Below are 19016 nucleotides of genomic sequence, written 5' to 3'. Positions count from 1 at the left end.
TGGAGCAGATTTGTTTAGAGCAATGCATGGGCATGCAAAAAATTGGACACAGGGAAGAGTCTACAGCTCATACAGAATGGAATGAAAAGCTTTGCAACTCCATTATCAATTCTTAAATGTGGGTAATGAAATCCTATGTAAAACAGCAGTAAAAGTAAGTTGCAGCCTGATGCCCAAAAGTGATCATAAAGTTTGCCTTTGTCTGCATTGCAATGGGAACCATTGAATAGTTTCTTGTTTTCTTTTGTTTTGTTTTTACACACAACAGAGAAAGGAAAAAAGTCTATTTTGTAGTTATTTGGTTTGACATAGGAATTGTTGGAGAGTCATTCAAACAGGAGATAGGAAGACTTATTAGGGATTACTATAGCCATAGACATAAATATGGAATCAATCATGGTGATCACAGTGTCGCATCTGAGGACCATTTTTTAAACTTAATTTATAATCAAAATGCGGGACAGATTTTACAGTCATAAACATTGTAATGTCAATGAAGCGAGTCTTTTAGGTGGGTGACTTTGTAAGATGCAGGATTTTCATATGAAGAGAAAGTATTATGTAAAAAATCAAAACTTTATTTTTAAAGTATTAATTTTTACTCTTTTGAGCTCTCTAGTTAGAAATATGAAAGAGAAAGACATAGAGATGTTTGCACATCAATATTTATTATAGTATCCATCATGAAAACCAAGTAACAGAAACCACATAGATGCCCAACAACAGATGAATGGTAAGGAAAGTGTGGTATCCATACAAACTGAGAATTTAACAGCTATAAAAAATGAAGTTATTCCCTTTAGAAGAACATTGATGCAACTAGAAAAAGTCATATTAAATAATTATACCAGTCTTAGAAGAAGAAGGATTCATGAGAGGGTAGGGGTAGAAAAGAAAGGTGGGAAGATGGGACAGAAAAAAAAATCTTAATATACTATGTAAATTTGAAAACATCAGACAGACATGGTAGTTAGAGGGTCTAAGACAGTGATTCTCAGCCTGTGGGTCAAGGCCTCTTTGGCAAATTTCAATCTTCAAAACATATTTACAGTGTGATTCATAACAGTAGTAAAAAATATAGTTATGAAGCAGCAACAAAAGAATTTTATGGTTGGGAGTCACCACAACATGAGGAACTATTACAGGGTGGCAGCAGTAGGAAGGCTGAGAACCGCTGGTTTAACAGGACAAATATAGAGCTCTAGAGATCTTAATTTTGTGGTTATTAAGGAAAAAGCACAGTCATAAAGAAGCATCTAATAATTAAGTTTTCTGTTAGGAGATGTTACAGTTTCCCTTTACCATGGAGCACTATGAGAACATCTCGACTGTTCTTGAATAAGGAAGCTTATTTACAGAATATGTGAATGTGCCCAATATCCTTCTCATCTATTATTCCTGAGAACAAAATTTTATATAGTTCTTATAAATTATTCACAAAGAAACCTGAACTTTCAGGATACATACATAACAAGCAATAAAAGTATCAGGTAACACAAGAATGTTCTTAAGTTTTCTATTAATGAGACTAGCATCAATGGTGGGGGAAAAATCAGAGTATAAGTCTCCTTTTTCTACAAAAATTAAGTAATTCAACATTGGTAATATTTATATGTTGTTGAACAAAATTAACTCTTTGGCTGTCTTTCTGTTCATCTTTCAATAGAATTTCCTCTTTGCCAACTGATTATGTCTGCATTAGTGACAAAGATGTTTACATTGCTAAGACTATGACAGCAAGAGCTATATAGGCAGACCTGGAGTCTGTAAAAGCAGTTGGGAAATTGAGTTTTCTAAGCAACAGAGATCACTCTGAAGTGCTGAGCTATCAACAACAACGCTGAAAGATTATTGTAAGAAGCTACATAGTAAAAGTGGTACAAAAGTGAAGGCACTTCTCTTAATTACCTATTCTTCCATCTTTAAACAAGTAGCAGGAAAAATCCAGTGTTTCATTCAAGGGTGATAGACACCAATAACCACAACTCTAATGACCTAAAGAAGCAGATGTTTTAGTATCCATATGCCCTCCACTTTGTTGCTCAACTTATTACTAGAACAAGAAGATGGATGCTAAAAAATGTCACATGAGGAAAGAGTTCCAAAAATATGTACAAGGTGGCTTTGTTATCTTTGCATTGACAGATTAACTCAAGATTCATGGGAATCTATCTAACAAACCATTCATGCCCACACCTATAAAGAAGAGCCAGAACACTCCTTCCTATGGTAAAAACAATAGCACACATCTCTTATTCAGAAACAAGATTTCAATAAATTCCTTTGTCTACTATAATAATATAGTACGAAAGAATATGGACTGTATTTACAAGATATTAAAAAGAATGTTATATTATATCTACAGAATTTATAGCATTAATTAGATAAGTCCAAAGTGTCAAGAATTTGGGAAGCCATGGTAAGGCAAACACAATGTCAGTGGAAGTTTTAGGAGCCCAGAGGACCTGGGCTCACTTCCCAGCACCCACATGGGAGCTCAAGACTGCCTATTACTCCAGTTCCCAGGTATATGACATCCTCACACAGACATACAAGGAGATCAAAGACTAACGAATATAAAATTTAAAGAGAAAGAAAAGACTAATTATTACATCTTACACTGCCAATAAAAAAGAAAGCAGTACAGTATCCAACAGGTTTAAATGGGTTCAGGACATACCCTGTCTATCCTGTTTATTGAATACCACTGAAGGAATAATGACTAACGGAGAGGCTATGTACATCAACAACTTTATATATAAAGTACAGGGTTCCCTGAAGTAATCTACTGCTTTCATCTATGAACACAAACTCTATGACGTTAAAATTACCTTTGGTGGGTAAATATACCTCATAGAGTTCATGGCAAGCCCTGGTACCAAAAAGAAAAATAAAAACCCTAAAAATATCTAATGGTTTTAATTAAGTTTCAGTCACTTTCAAGAACTACACACATTTAGAAGCAACTGATAGTGTGCAACTGAGCCTTGTTTTGGGAAGAGTGCCTGAGAAAAAGCTATTAAGAAACCATGACACCAAAAGTAGTAATGTTTGGTCAGCCAGTTTGTAAGATCAGGCAAGTTCTGCAGAAATCTGTCATTATTAGATGAAAATGATACATTTGAGCCTGAAAACAAATTAGAAGAAACTGATCACGAAAACTACATGTCAAGGAGACCAATGCATGTATATCTGCCATGATGCAATGACTAACTCCCCTCAACTTATACCTTACTTAAATGAATAACAAATGGCCTCAGAAAAGGTATGCTGGCCAGTAGCTCATGTCCTTCAGAGTTACCCCACTGACAATTCCAATGCAGGCCATTTAAGTTTCCAACTGATGGCCAGAGGCATCCTGAATCCTAACCACTCTACATAAAACCCTCTTGCAGCTGATCGTGAGTCAACCTTATTCAATTCTTTATTCAAAGCTCTCTTTTCTTTAAAAGATTCTTTCCTAGGTAATTTTACGGTAAAATAGTATAGATAAATTGTCCCTGAGGAAACAAACATCCGGCATGAAAATACTGCACTCTGCTTTGCCCTAATTGTGCAAAGCTCTATAATGCTATAATAATTTCTGGAAAGATGACATTACGAAAGTGAATGGAAAGAACTCCAAATTTAAGTATTTTCAGGTCAATTTAAGAACCATCTTTAAGAAAACCTAGGATTTTTAGATTTGGAAGCAAAAATATCCCATCTTTTTTCAGATGCATAACATGTTTCATCATTTATTTTGCTTACAAATGTCTATTATAGCTTTTATAGACATTCAATTTGCTTTTTTTGCTAATTATTCATAGCATGTTATTTTCAGATGTAAGAAAAAATCATTACTGAGATACACTTAATTATTAGGTATACAATTTTATGGACTCAGTGTTAAAGTCATTGTTCAACATTAACCAACACAGAGCATGGGTTTAAGATCTTGTGAAGTGTGTAAACTTAAAGGACAACAAGACATAAGAAGCATACGTACCGTTCTGTAAGTAATCTCAGATGCAGGAAACAGTAAAACTATAAAACAGACCACTCCTCTTCACTTGCATTTGACTCATTCTTACTCTATTCTTTCACATACCCTTGCATTTGAATTCGAAGTGTGTGTTTAGAAAATAATGGTTGACTACACCCTGTAATATTACCACACTGTTCAGTGTGCAAAAAAACATCATATCCCACATCTTTCAAGCATTTGGCTAAAGTGCAAAACTGTCACTGTTTTGGAGAAGGAATTCTCAAAGGCCACACTTCTCCATGTTTTTAAAATACAAAAAAAGGGAATCTGACTTTGAAGTACACTATGAACCTAGTTGTACTAGAAAACATTAACCTCCAAGTATATAAACTATGGCTCTACAGTAAATTTCAGGGTACTTCTCTTACAGAGAGATACAAATAAGAGTTAAAGTCATTCTGAGTGACTTAATCGCCTCTGGAAATTACGGGTGACTAGGAGTTAAAGCAACATCAGCTGCTTAGAAATGCATGGCAGGGCAGCTGAACATAATACCTTTCCTGTTCTCGCTAGGAACGGTTTCCTATGGAAGCCGTTTCTGTATCAATCACACAATAGTCAAAATGGCACAGGGTTATACTACATGACACAGTAACTTCATTCAAAAGCGCAGGGAAAATGACTTTTATAGCAGCAAGGCTGTAGCTAAACACCTAAAACAAATCTCTAAGCTCCACTAATTTGTAAGCTTTGAGGGTTGAGGAACTCGCTTAGCTAAGGGGAGGGCCGAGCTTGCAATCAACGTTCTTCTGCACAACAAGATTTTCAAGAAAAGAAATCCACTGATATAGTCTCCTCAATTAACTCGGTGTGAAAAGCGCTCCAGCCATACCCAGAGGGAACTCAAGGCAGAAATCAGGCCAAATATGACATTTAACTATCAGTCTTTCCAGGGCCAGTGATTGTTCATCAGCTTGGGGGAAAATGAAGTCTTACAGCTGACAAGAGGGATTTTTTTATATATAAAACCACATGCAACTGCTTTACATGGAAGAAGATAACGTCTGCAAAATACATAACAGAGGCAGGTTTTTTTATAGGTTATTATGCTATACTTTCTAATTATGAATAGGCTTAAAATACCCTACCAGTCCAAAAATAAATTTTAACAATCCTTTTTTTAAAAAATATTTCAACTCCAAGAATACAAGTTTCATGCTATGAAGTGCTAATACCTTCGTGTGTGTGTGTGTCTTTGGTTAAAGCTAAAAGTTAGCACTCAAGTTATATTTTGCATATTATTTAAGATTTGCATGGTTTAAATACAAGAAATCTAAGCACTCATGTACCTGAGTATAGCTTTCATAATTCATTTGGTTTAAACAAATGCTTATTTTTATATACATGTCATAGTCCATTCTAAATTTAGTCACTGGAAGCTTTACAATAATAATTAAAACCTCATTAATTTAAATTTCATATTTCAAATACACTCCAAAAATTAGGGCAAGACGTGCAATATTTATAAAACTTCTAATTCAGGGTGTGGCTTGTAACAGCACTTCTTTTGTATCTGTGACTTTATCTTTAAAGAATGGTGTATTCTATGTTAAATTAGCTACAATTACCCTGGACAATAATTTAAGTTGCTCAAGTTGTTTGTAGATGTATTTTTGCGGACTGCAGAAATGGTTGGTAAACTGCAAACTCACAAGAGTTTGAGCATGACAAACTTCTGACTGATAGAAAAGAGGGTCCTCTGACCATGCAGTGGTGCTGGATCCCAAGTGCACATTTGTCTCTAAAGATAAAGTAAGATGTAAAAGAATAGTACTTTGTAGACTGAGAACTATTTCTACCTCGACTACTAAAATAGAAGAGCAAAGACTATGGCAAATGTCTCTGAATTGTCTTCTGTGCACTTGTATTTTATGAATTATTTTTGTGAATCTATTTTAGAAAAGATGCTACACAAAATACAGTAACATTTTTGTAGTATACAAATGTGTTTGTGCATAATTTTTTTTAGTTCTCTGCCCTTGGAGAGGTTAAACATTTGAGTATCAAAGCGTTTCATTCCCAATAAGTAATCTCAAAGCATTAAGGCATTAGCAAGTGGGGTTCAATAATGGCAGGAAAATGCGCTTTGAAACATTATCCAAAATAATGTGATGAGAAAAGGGTTCAAGAGCAGGATCATGGTGAACAGGGTGGAAGGGTCTTTGGATGCCAGGTGCAGTGGCTGGAGGAATGTGATAGTGAGGCAGGAAACTATCAGAGAATACTCAGCCTGAGTGAGGGTGAGTAACTCAGGCTGCTGTCCAGTATGAACAATCCTTGCATCAGGAAGAGACTCGGCAGTTTCTAACCCAGTCTTTACAGTAATCATATCACTATCCACATGACCATATAATATAGAATGGTCATAGTGGAGGATGTCTATCTCCAACATTAGATGGACCATTGTAGTTAGGTGAACGTGCACAAAGGAAGAATGGTATCACCCAAAGGTTGAGGTCTAATTGACTGGGAGCTAAAACACAAAAGAATTTTTTTTAAAGGAATGTATCATGTATGTCAGAAGGAGAGGCACAGAAAGGATACACCAAGATGAAACATGAAGCAATAGAAACAAGCTAACATAATAAACAAGTGGGTAAGCATCCATACTACCCAGTCCAGTAACTTGAGTTTGACCCCTGAAGCCCACATGGTGGAAGGAGAGAAGTGACTTTTGCAAGCTGTCCTCTGAGTGCCAAGTGTGGCTTGTACACAGACACATATACACAATCAATACATCCATCCACCCATCAATCAATGAATACATACATACATACATACATACATACATACATACGTAAGGCAAAATAAACAAATTTTTGAAAAACAATGGAAGGCTCAAAAAATAAGGAAAACATACAGTACGTGTCTACGTAAGAATGTGAAGAAAGACACAAACACAAAACAATATAAAAACATAAAACATTAGTCATGCTGCTTCTTGGCAATACTTCAGATATAAGCTCACCAATTCTGAGATCTGAGACATGATGGGCAATGAACTCAAAACCTACCTAACAGTTGTGTCTCTTCATATCTTAGTCTTACTGTACAGACATGCTCAATTGCTAATGCAAATTCAACATTGTTCATTTCATAAAATGAAGACATTCCTCACAAGTCATGATATTGTTGTGTGTTCACAGTAAGTCCTAAATAAAATTCTACTAAAAATTGTTATATTCTAGAATTCAGATGGGACCCTGAGATTTATGAATCATAAATCAAGAGATCTATGCATCTCATTAATTTTATGAATATAAATAAGAGTTCTAAAAGAGAATAATTCATCTTTAGAAAAACAAAAACCAAGTATTTTTAAAAAATAAAATTATTTCATTTTTTTGAGATTATTACATAATCACAACATTTCTTCTTCTCTTTCTATCCTCAAAACCCTCCTACATACTCCACTTTGTTTCCTTTCAAATTCATGGTCTCCTTTATCACCAATTCTTGTTACAGTCATATATGCATATGTATGTTTATTTATAAGCATGCTGAATAAAACAACTTTCTACATGTATCTGACTGTTATAATGGTTTAAAGATAAATAATATCTTATCTTAGCATTTCAATTAAATATAGTTTATTGACTTTTAAGAAAAACTGTATGTACATCTGGGTAAGTAATCAATATTGTTTTTTTTTTTAAATCAAAATCAGATGTCCTTAATAAATCTGTGGTTTTCCTGTAATTATTTTCTCTAATTGCCTCTTTTAATCTTTAAATTAAAATTATAAATATTTTTCTATCATATCCATAATATTATTACCATTCAAGTCAATCATGTTTATACTGCAGCTTTTCAATTAATCTCAGAATAAAAGATAAAATAAAAATAAAAGAATTAATATTTATAGACTTTGATACTAAAACAAGATATATACTGTATATCTTGTATATATACCACATATACTGACGTAAGAAAATAAACTTAAAACCATAACCATAAAAAGTTTTAGACATTTTCAGATAGACTGACAGATCAAATTGCTTTTCAGGGGGAAAAAAAGAGCTTCCTATCTCTTAGTCCTTCCTAAAAACTTCTTGGCAGATGTGGTTCAACTGCCAGTGGTTTTAAATGACAGTTAAGATTTCAGAGGATGGAAACTCTCTACACTTGCTCCTTTCTGTCCCATGAATAAGAAAAGGCACCACAAGCAAACCCTTGGCTGTTATTGCCTTTCCTCTCCACACTGCCCCCTGTTTTGTGCTTCCCATGGAAACTGAGGTGACAGAGTGAGCAGGGAGGAAAGCCCCATTGCCTGTGGGGTTCCCACCGGAGCAGACTGCCCTGAAAAGGGGTGATGCAGCAAGCACAGTGGAGCAATCTTCCCTCACCAGCAAACTCACCTCGGTGGCTCTACATGAAAAGAACACGATATTCTAGCTCTTTCCCGGGCCCAGGCTCTATTGCTTTTGAACAGCACTTCTCCTCAGCATTTTAAAGAAGCTTTGCAAAGCTGTTTCTACTCCAACTCCAAAGAGGACTGGATGTAGGCTTCAAGAACTTGCCAAGATTTGGGGAGAGCTCAGAAACTCCCAGGAACTGAGACAACTCTCCTACGGTGTGAAGAAGGGCTTGGCGCTTATACAATACCAACTCTGACTGGATCCTGGTGCACATAATGTAGTTAAGTAAATTTCAGACACTTTATTTTACCGATGCTGCTCAGAATTTTGGAAGATGATGGCAAGCTTTAGAGGACAGACACCTCTTCCTAATTGAGGTGAACTTTTGAGGAAATTCTTTGGGTTTGTCACGCACCCATTTCTGGTTTACTTTTCTTTCTGTGCTATTTCCCTCCAGCTGAAATTCAGGCAGCAGTGTTCTTCTTCCCTTTTTATTTGAACCATGCTAACGTGTTTTCACGGTGCAACCCATGGCGCAGCACCTTTCTGTTGCCTCTAGCAACTATCTGTGGTTGTTCTTCCTTTCTAAACCAATCATCGGGGCAATTCTTACGGTCCTAGTCTGTGTTTTCCATTAGTTTATCCCCTCCATAAATTTTATGGCTTATCTATGACTTTACGGTCTGCCACATAACTACATTGACCATACATAGCAGGTATGTTGATTTATGGACTGCCTTTGCCCCATACTTAGGCTAAATCTCTACAAAATTTCAGGACTGCAAATTTATGTATGTCATATGCCTTCTTGAAACAGTCTCTGTGCTTTCCCAGAATATGCATAGGAGCTTCATCCTTCTGAATAGGACATCTACCCAAGGTATATAGACACAATTCACAAATACAGTCAGAGGTAGCAAACGGAATGCACCGATGCTTAGTGTCAAGCCTAACTTTCCTCATGTCCTATAGGGCACAATTAGCCATCAGAAAAACACTCTCCTCCGGAGAAACCAATTCCCTTCGGTAGCCTGTTATCTGCCCATCCTTCTTTTCAGGCAACCAAACAGCTAATTAATTAATTAATTAATTCCCTGAAAACATCTTTCAGTCAAACAACAGGCATTTTTCTTTTCCTACCTGCTTTGATACACTTGAGCAAAGTGTTAGTTATCTCGGAAAAGAAATTATGATTTTCTTTATTTTGACATTATTTAAAGACCACATACATTTTTTTTCTAACAGCTTTTACTTCCTACTCATTCATTTTAGATATCAGCTGCGTAGAAGCTGTCTGTTAGAGCTCTGGGGTAACTCACTGAGAACCAACTCTTTTCTTTCATTGAGGCATGTTTCCCACGCCACCAAATCACTCAGATATATGCACATCCCAAAGTCTGTTTACAGTGAGAAAATTATATATTAATAATTTCTCTTTCATGATATTGTAACATGCCACTAATGTGATCCCATCTGGCAACTACCAATTCTTAATATAGATTTTTTTCATTAATAATAAGAAATAGCCAATCTTTGAGCAAAATTGTAGACACAGAATACTTACAGAGAGAATAAATAAATTTTCTGAAAATTTCGAACACATTTCACTATTCCATAATAAGTATTTAAATGATAAACCAACAGTAAATATAAGATCGCAAAGTTAAGCTCCTAATAGTTGATATTGTCTTCTGTGATTGTGAGCTCCTTAAGAATATATGGTCTGTGCTGTGAAATATAAATAGCTATCTCAATTCAATAAGTGATACCAGTAAGAAAGAAAATGAAATGTTTTTAAATTAACATAATAAATAATATCATGTGTTAAAAAAGTTTAAAGAAATCAATAAGGGGATACTTTACACAGGATCTATGCAATGTTAGACGAGAAAACAGAACTGAACTGGAATAAACTCCCTCCCCCAAAAGAACTGAGTACATTCCTTGATAATAGAGCATGAAACGTTTTTGTACTTTGTATAGAAAATATTTCGTAATGAAGAGCCATAAACTGGAAAAATAAACTTTACCCATAGCATAGTATCTCAGACTACCTGTCATAATTTGTTCTAGATTGGACTTAATGATATATTAAGTCTCTTCTCACAACTTTTTGAATTTACATTGTCAAAATTTATAAAATTAGATTTAAAAACGAAAAGAGGGATAGATTTTTACCAAATCGATAATGTTTTCAGTCTACTCCAAGTGATATCTTTACATTGACAGTCACTGAAGCAAAGACAAGAAAAAATTGATTTTGTGAGACCATTCAGTTAATAGCAATTATAATGAGCAAACACGTTCACATATTTATACTTGAAATTCATTCAACAGAGTACTTTGAATATTCTTCCAAAATACCAATCTAGGAAAATAATAAAGAAAGGAAAAGCATCCCTGACTTTACTCCCCACCAGCATCACCCCATAAACTGACAAGGAACAGGGTTCTGAAGCTCAGCTGCAGGATGAAGCTGGGATGTGTTGCTGTTGGCAGTCCTTTAGGGGCACAATCCTGGAGCCCGACTCTTCCTGTTATCTTCCAGAAGTAGGGAGACCAGGCCAGAGAATGTGTGATGACTCACCTCTATATGTGGAGAGCAATCCATGACTTTCTATTTCTTTCTAAATCAGGTACAAACTGGACCCACGAGACCCAGGTGTAAGCACATCTCCATAAACTCTACCCAAATTATATTAAAATAACACATTTTATGAAGAATACCAAGCCCACATTAAAATTTGTCTTGGTTTCTCACAGAAGATTTTAGGTGGCTTACAGTACAAAACAAAAATTACGTACAAAGTAAACATAAAGCTTTATTACCAAAATAAATAAAATTCATCAAAGAAATTAAGATGATTAAAAAATGCTTTCATGTGATTTCTTTGGTGTCGTGGCTTCACAAGAATTACCTAACTTCTATGTCTTCACCTCTGACCATTAGTGGTCTGAAACCTGCCACCATTATCAATTTATCCACTATAAAGTACTTTTTGGCCTTGGTGTATGACCTGCTTGATCTAAACTACATAGAGTCACCTGTAAGACTTACCCAGGGAGGACATAGAGGACATAAGCACATGTCACTGTATAAAATTATATGCCTGTTTGCCACGTGAAATATTGCCAATGTAGCCACCAAATATGCCAAAAGTACTCCCCAAATTTCCAAGATAAGCAGATCACCCCAGATCCTTTTCTTCGGTGGTGTTTTTCTCTGAGCACCTATGGACAGTGGCTGAAGATAGGGGAGAGTGAAGTCTAAGCCTGATTGTATGCCGTGTGCTTTCAGATTAACTCACAAAAAAACGTTAACTCTCCTCTTCCACTGGCTGACGACTTCCAATGGTTCAATCAAAGGCAGTATCCATTACACGGCAGTGGAACCCTAAACAACATACCTTGAGATAACATTGCTATGAGCAGGCAACGTCATGGGACTGGGAATAAGGAATGGTCGACCTTCAGCTGCTGCCTTGTCCATTGGAATCAATGTGTTTATCAGCTTCAACCCACTGACAGTTGGAAATTTCTTCCAGAACCTTCCTGTCTTACTTATCTCCTTGCTCTCAATCCTGCCAAGTCATTTCTGCTCAGCTACTGCCTACACTGTTATGTGTAAATTGTGTGAGATTTGCTGATATGACCTGAAATGGGTAAATATAGATGGGTAATGTGTCAAGTACATGTGTTTAATGAACAAATTCTACTTAGGGCTCTTGATCTGGGAAGCTTTGCATAGATAGTGTTTTAACTAACTATTTCAGGGCACCAAGTAGTTGACTTCTTTCCATTAAAAATATCTAGACCTAGACTTTCCATTTGTAGTGGGGATTGGTTGATTGGTTTGTGCTAATGCAATAATCGAGATAGACTAAATAAATTCCTTGAAGTTAAGGGAAGGATGATTACAAGTACACATGCAGTGAGGCCAATGGACCAATTTTTCTTCAACATTTTGGCCCGTAAATACAATTATATATATATATATATATATATATATATATATATATATATATGTGTGTGTGTGTGTGTGTGTGTGTGTGTGTGTGTGTGTGTGTATACATATATGATCATTATTAATAATTACAAAAAAAACATGATTAGGCAGGAAAATGCTTCAAAAAATACAGGTCAGATTACTTCAGGAATCACCTAACACTTTTAAGGTTGACATCCTGACCCTTCATGCTATATCTAATAAATTCCCCGAGCACAAAGCAAAGTGAACTCACCAAATTAAATAACGCCAGATAAAAGAGGTATCAGGTCATTGTTCATTTAATGACCATTTAGAATTAAAACAAAATTAACCTCCTAACAGTATTTGGGATAATTTTTTTTAAAGCAAGTAACTTTGTAAAATTCAAGTTGGTATGATCTTAAAAACATTAACCATTAAAAAACATGCAAGTAAGCCAAAATAGGTATTATCTCAGTTAGATATCCATCCCAAACAGTTCACATGCTTGTGTTACTTATAGTGGAAACTTTTTGCACTTTTTTTCTTCCAGGAGTGTATGTAATTATATATTGTAATGTTACATAAGATTCAAAATTTGGAATAAATTTCAAGGGCAATTCCCATTTAAAAATAAAATTCCATCAGAATTATCAGTGGAGGGCCTGTATCTTTCCATCAACTGTCACAGTAGACAATGGACTGCTAATTCCCAAAACAGCACCCAAGATTGATGTCAGTAAGCTACTACTTTTGGGAAGAAAACTTCTACATTTAACTAAGTCTTATTGTGCCTAGATGACAAAATAATTGGAAGGTTTTCTTCATCATGATGATATAATCCATACTTTAAAACAAATATCTCAATTTACTAGGACTTAAAGACTGAATTTTATGCTCAGGTTTCCTCCGTCAGGAAGTGGGATCCCACAGTTTAGCCAGAAAATGCTTTTAATCTCCTTTTGCTGCTAGTTACTAAAATAAAGCACAAAAAATTAATAATATTTTGCATGTGGTGGGGATGGCCTTACATTTATGACTAAATGAAGGGATGGTGGATTTTCAGGTTTGCAGGTTATTATAGCAGACAAACTCTTTCAAAGTTTGTGTTTAAAGTTCTCATGCTTTTTTAAAGACCTTAATGTAAAATGTTCAAAATATTTCATAGCATTGCGCAAAATCTAGGTCCTTTTTTATCCACGTCCTTTAAAGTGTTTTCCAACTGTTTAAATATAAAGTGTTCTCTTTATCATGAAAACTTAAAACATAAAAATGAAATCACTTTAGGTGAAGAAAGGTCTTTATTTACAAAATAAAAGCAATGAGATGTAAATCTGTGTTAGAATTCTCTGGCTTTAGTGGACTTTGTGGCAGTTACCAGGAGGGAGGTGACAAGCAAGAATTGCTGAAGCCTACTCTCTGAGGTCCTGATGCAGGAATTTTGAGAGTCCTGACTCCCTCACTTTTGAAAAGTTCTAAGACAAAGTTTAGGCTGATGATTAAGGTTCATTCGTTGAAAGACTACCTCCTATGATCCATAAAACAGATCTGAAAAGTAATATATAAATGTTCTATTTTCACCCACCTAATAGCTGTGACATTTATAATGGCTAGAGATGCTGATTAATATTTTCCACACAAGGCCAACTGTCTTCCTAGCTAAGTGACTAACAGCCCCATTCATAATAACATGAAACAAAGGCCACTCTCTTCATCATAGTGACCAACTCAGTAATGGAAAAGCATCCTCCTTACTGATAAGTGACATAGGCAAGGCTTATTTAAATTATTGATTCCTGCTTATCTACCCTGCCAAGTTGTAACCTCATTCTTCTGGCCAACAGGGGGCTTGCCTAAGTAACCCAAAAGACAGTGAATGTCAGGAAAATGAAAAGTTTCTCTCTTACCTTTCCAGAATTCTTCCCTCCTCTGAGTCTCTCTATCTCACCACCACCCACCCCAGGGACAAGGTTTCTCTGTATAGCCCTAGCTGACCTAGAATTCACTCTGCTGACCAGGCTGGCTTCAAATCACAGAGCTCCACCACTTCTGCCTCCCAAGTGCTGGGCTTAAAGGAGTGTGCGCCACCACCACCTGGCATACTTCATATATTTCTAAAAACAAATCAAAAATTCATTTCAGCTGGAAAGGTCTGAGCCAATTAGAAAGGAAGACAAAATTGGGCAGGAGATGACAAGAACTCAGGGGAACCGCTCTTCTCTCCAGCAATCCTTGACCCTAGATAGAATCCCAGAATCCCAGGTTCTAATTCTCTCTCTCTCTCTCTCTCTCTCTCTCTCTCTCTCTCTCTCTCTCTCTCTCTCTCTCCCTCCCTCCCTCCCTCCCTCCCTCTCTCTCATTCTCAGGGCAAAAGAGAGTGTTGCAGAGTGCTTAAAAGAACTCTAAGTGAGTCCTAGTTCTCTTCAGGCCCTGCCCCCTGGTGCCAGTCAAGTGTTGGGGAAATTGACTATCTCTTTCCTACATTTAAACTCACCAAAGCCAACACTGACCACCATGTTGGCTAGGGACTCTGCTGCAGCGAGAGAAGTGGCTTTGATTTGGCAAGGAGAAAGTGGAGAACAGGGGACATGAAGGTGCTCAGAGGTGGGAGAAAGTCAAGAAGGGATTTGACTCAAGCCTAGAACAAAACTAGAAGACAAGAAAGGGAGTGGCAACAGGAAGAGCTAAAGCCCTCAGCTGAGGATCACCCCTTTTTGCCCCCTGCGCCCCAGCCACACACTATGTAGCTGTTTGCCCAGGATGGAAGACAGAGGAGAAAGTAAGGGCTCATTGGTTTCTCCTGCACTCATCCACCCATTGCACACTATAGAGTTCTCAAGGAGTTTGAGGACTTCAAGTCCATGGTTCCAGTAACCACTCTGCAGGCAGTTCTGGAGTTCTGGAGAACGAAGGGAAATTGCCGGCATTTCCACAGATCCTCATGGTTTTTGCCCCAGGTAGTTACTGACCTAGCCTAAAATGAGTCTAAGGCAATACAGAAGCATGAGTTTTCCATGCATTTTCTGAGTACATGAGGGTGTGTGTTATGACGGAGTCTGGCCCTGCTTTGTCCTCTAAATCTTCCCTTTTTTCATTGTATCCTTGGAATATATATATATATATAATGGTTTGGCTTTGTCCTCTAAATCTTCTGAGATAATATATATATATATCAAGATATATATATATATATATATATATATATATATATTATATATATATATATATATCTTGAGAATACAAAAGTTCCTTTTGTATTAGGGCATTGTCAGCTTGTCCCAGAAGATAAGGCTAATTCCAACTTACTATAGCCAGCCAAGAAAAATATGAGAGATGTGGGTGAGAGAGAGAGAAGGAGAGAGGGAGGGAGAGAAAGAGAGAGTCAGAGTCTTAGGTGACTAAACACAAGAGTGCCAACTGCTGACAGGCAAAGGAACCGGGGTTTGTTTGGGAGCACTTCAAAAGCCTTCCAATTAATAAGCTCACCCTTCGCCCTTCCTAGGTCCCAAGTCTCTTGGATCTGGGCTTTCTAAAGCTGAGATTTTGTTCTGGTTGTAGAGAGTGGTGTCCTGCCCCGTAGCAGAGACGCGCGGACTTCATCTTCGGTTCATTCATGCATTTGCTCATCCATTCACACAAACATGTCCCTTAATTGTGTCTGGCACTGAGGCTCTTGCCTGCTATTTCCCCTCCCCAAGTCAGTGCTCATGGCAACGGCTGGTGCAGAATACAACTCAACTGTCACCCCATTTTCTGAGCCAGAAAAGCAAGTCCTGTAGGCATTGCCAGAAAAGGGAGAAAGAGTTCTTTTTTTTTTTTAAGGGTAAAAACGTGGAAAGGAAGAAAGCACCTGCAGGGAGCGGGACTTCCCAGGCATTAAGGGATGGGAATGTGAAAGGGACTCAAGAGGGTCACATTCCAAGGTTCCATTTAGGGGAAACCGTGGCAGTGACACCGCGGCTTGCAAGCAGCCAAACCATTATTAATTCCAAGACTGCAAGAGCCCGTGTTTCCCCGCGGGGATAAATCAAGTGCAAAGCCACTAGTTCCCGCGAGTGCAAAGCTGTTGGCCCGACCCAACTCAGAACCCCAGTCGAGGAGCCTGGGGAGCCGCTCACAGCCCAATCCGCAGCGCGCTCGCTGCCTCCTTCCAGCTCCCAATAACGTGATGAAGTGTAAATCAAATGCCACGCCAGGAGGGGCCCCAGAACGGCGCGAGTCGTGCATCTTAGCTCAGCAGCCTATCTTGCCTAGGAATCACAAGGTCACGATAGCGTCGCGATTCCACTCACCGTACACTCCTTGGCCAGAGATCCCCTCCAGGAGGACTGTCAGCAGCCACACGAGACCGTACACTAAATCCATCTTCACGTGAACATAAACATATCCAGCCCAAGGGGGACGCAGTGGAACCTTCCGGAGGCCAGCGGCCAGTCAGGCGCGCTCCACTTGTGCCCGGGCCGAGATGAGGTGCTCAGGAACTGCTCCCGATGGAAGGAAGCTCCGTCCGTCTGTCCTTCCTTGGCGGCGGCCGTGAGCAGAGCGCTGGAGCCCCACACACCCCACACTCATGCACACACACACACACACACACACACACACACACACACACCACACAAGCACACACACACGCACACACACAAGTACACGCGCGAACACACTCCCACTACACAATACCCCGATACACGCACTCACACGCAAGCCGCACTCACACCGGGCGCCTGGGAAAATCGCAGACGCCGGGGAGGAGCAGGGGGCGGTGATGGGAAGCAGAGCTGCGAGGAGAAGTGTTCTTCGGGGAAGCGGCTCCGGGCTCCCAGCGCGGGCAAGCGGCAGGCACAGGCAGGGGCCCCGGGGGCGCCGCGCGATGCAAACCGCGCTGGACAGCCGGGGGAGCAGGAAGTGGCCTCTGACCCGGCCACGAAGCCGGGCTCCCTCGACCGGGTTCGCCTTTACAAAGTAACTCGCGAAGGTCCCCAGAGGAGCGTCAAGCGGCGGCAGCGGCTCGCCCGCCCGCAGTCCGGAGCCCCCAGCCCTGCTGTCTTGCCTTCCCCCATTCCATCAGTTGCCATTGCAACGCCAATCCTGTTACACGACACAGACTGGCATCGCCGAGTGGGGAGAGGAAGAGGAGGAGGAGGAAGAGGAGGAGTGGGAAACGGGGGATGGGGAGGAGGGAGAGGAGGAGGAGAGAGGAGGGCGAAAGGGTCCAGGCGGGAGCGGAGTGCCCGTCTGGAGCTCGCCAGGCACCAGCCTCAGCTGCTGCTGCTGCCACCGCCACGGCTCTCCCCAACAGCCTTGAGCGCCGCGCCAGCGAAAAGGGTGCTCCTGCCTGCAGCACCGATCCCCGGAGCTAAGAACAGAGTCCGAGCACCGCCACTTGTAGGAGAGGAAAGACGCCGAGCGAAGAACAGATCCGCACACCGTCCACGCGTGCCCACCCGTACCGCGCGTCCTCTTCGTTTCCGTGCCGCCCCCGCCAAGTGGAGGGGGGTGGGGGCGGTCGGGACTGGCGGGAGTTTAGACCGGGGAGCCGCAGAAGGGCTTCCCCACCCGGGCTACCGGAGTGTTGGCATCCAGAGCAGAACGGAGGAACGGCCGCCCGCTGAGGGCACCCCAGCTGCGTGGCTGCCTCGCGGGCCGCAGTTGCGGCAGAGATGCCCGAGCTGGGCGGAGGAGCGCCCCGGGCCCTATGCTTGCCCGGGATCCCTGGATTGGCGCTGGGGGGTTGCGCTCCGCGGAGGCGAGAGGAGGGAGGAGGAGGAGGATGGAGAAGCGGCCGACGCGGAGCGCAGGCGGCCCGGCTGCCAGGGAGGAAGGCTGTGTGTGGTCACGTTGTGCGCTACGTGCTGAGAGCGCGAGGCTGCTAGCCGCAGCCCGGCGACGTCAAAGCCGAGTGCGCGGCTCGGCTGCCTTCCTTTGAGCCCCCTCTGCTTCCCGGACTCCTCCTAGGCTATGCTCGCTCGGGGTCAGCCCTAGAGCTCATCAGCATGGACAGCGCAGAGGGGCTCCGTGGGGCAGCAGCACCCAGTCTCTCTTCTACCCTGCTGAGGCCCTCCCTGGTTCTCCTTAGCTCCATGGGGGCGAGGGCTGGTAATTCATTTCCGATGCCGCCGCTGCCGTTTGCACGCGGAAGGAAAGGGAAGGGAAGGGCCGTCTATGTCCTTAGACACGCGGTAATTACAGGACACCTTATTCCCTTCCTACCATCCAAGGTCTTCCAGGATCCGCTCTGCTTGGCTAGAGGGCAGAACAGGCCAAGGCATTGGAAGCCGCATCATGCTTTTCGCTCTCTATCATATTTTAGTGGAAATATGGTCATCATATCAGAGGAAGTCCGCGGGGGAGGAAAGAACACCAGGAGTTCAGAGAGGGTCGGTTTTGTTTTAATTGCCCCCTAAAGTTAAATGCCCGGAAAAGCCCTTCTTTTTTGACGGTTCTGCCTATGAGATGGGACCAGCTCTGAGGTGCTTAAAAATTTCCCTATTACAAAATGATGAGAAAGTCCAAGCATCTTTAATTTACACTAGAACAAGTGTAGAACTAGTTCACCAAAATGAAATGGGGGATTATCTGAGATCATCTGAGTTGCTTTGGTATGTTTCTTACTCAAAGTAGTGTTTAATATCTACATTCCCCTGAGCTCAAACATGGAAAGGAAGTG

At 40.2% G+C, this 19016-nt stretch overlaps 1 protein-coding gene across 4 annotated transcripts in view; it reads right to left on the bottom strand.

Moving 5' to 3' along the window:
• Mdga2 (MAM domain containing glycosylphosphatidylinositol anchor 2) overlaps nt 1-18175 on the bottom strand; it is a 716330-nt gene extending 698155 nt beyond the window's left edge. For 2 of the 4 annotated variants that reach the window (XM_075947278.1, XM_075947280.1), the window contains exon 1: nt 16645-18043. In XM_075947278.1, coding sequence (XP_075803393.1) covers nt 16645-16717 — 73 coding nt within the window. In that variant the 5' untranslated portion in view covers nt 16718-18043. Of the gene's footprint in view, nt 1-16644 lie in introns of all 4 variants that reach the window. The other 2 variants (XM_075947276.1, XM_075947279.1) reach the window with 2 other exon arrangements.
• Nucleotides 18176-19016: the final 841 nt, after the last annotated feature.

The sequence above is a fragment of the Microtus pennsylvanicus genome, chromosome 14 (assembly GCF_037038515.1).
Source record: "Microtus pennsylvanicus isolate mMicPen1 chromosome 14, mMicPen1.hap1, whole genome shotgun sequence".
Classification (NCBI taxonomy): domain Eukaryota; kingdom Metazoa; phylum Chordata; class Mammalia; order Rodentia; family Cricetidae; genus Microtus; species Microtus pennsylvanicus.
This window is presented reverse-complemented; position numbering and strand designations above follow the sequence as displayed.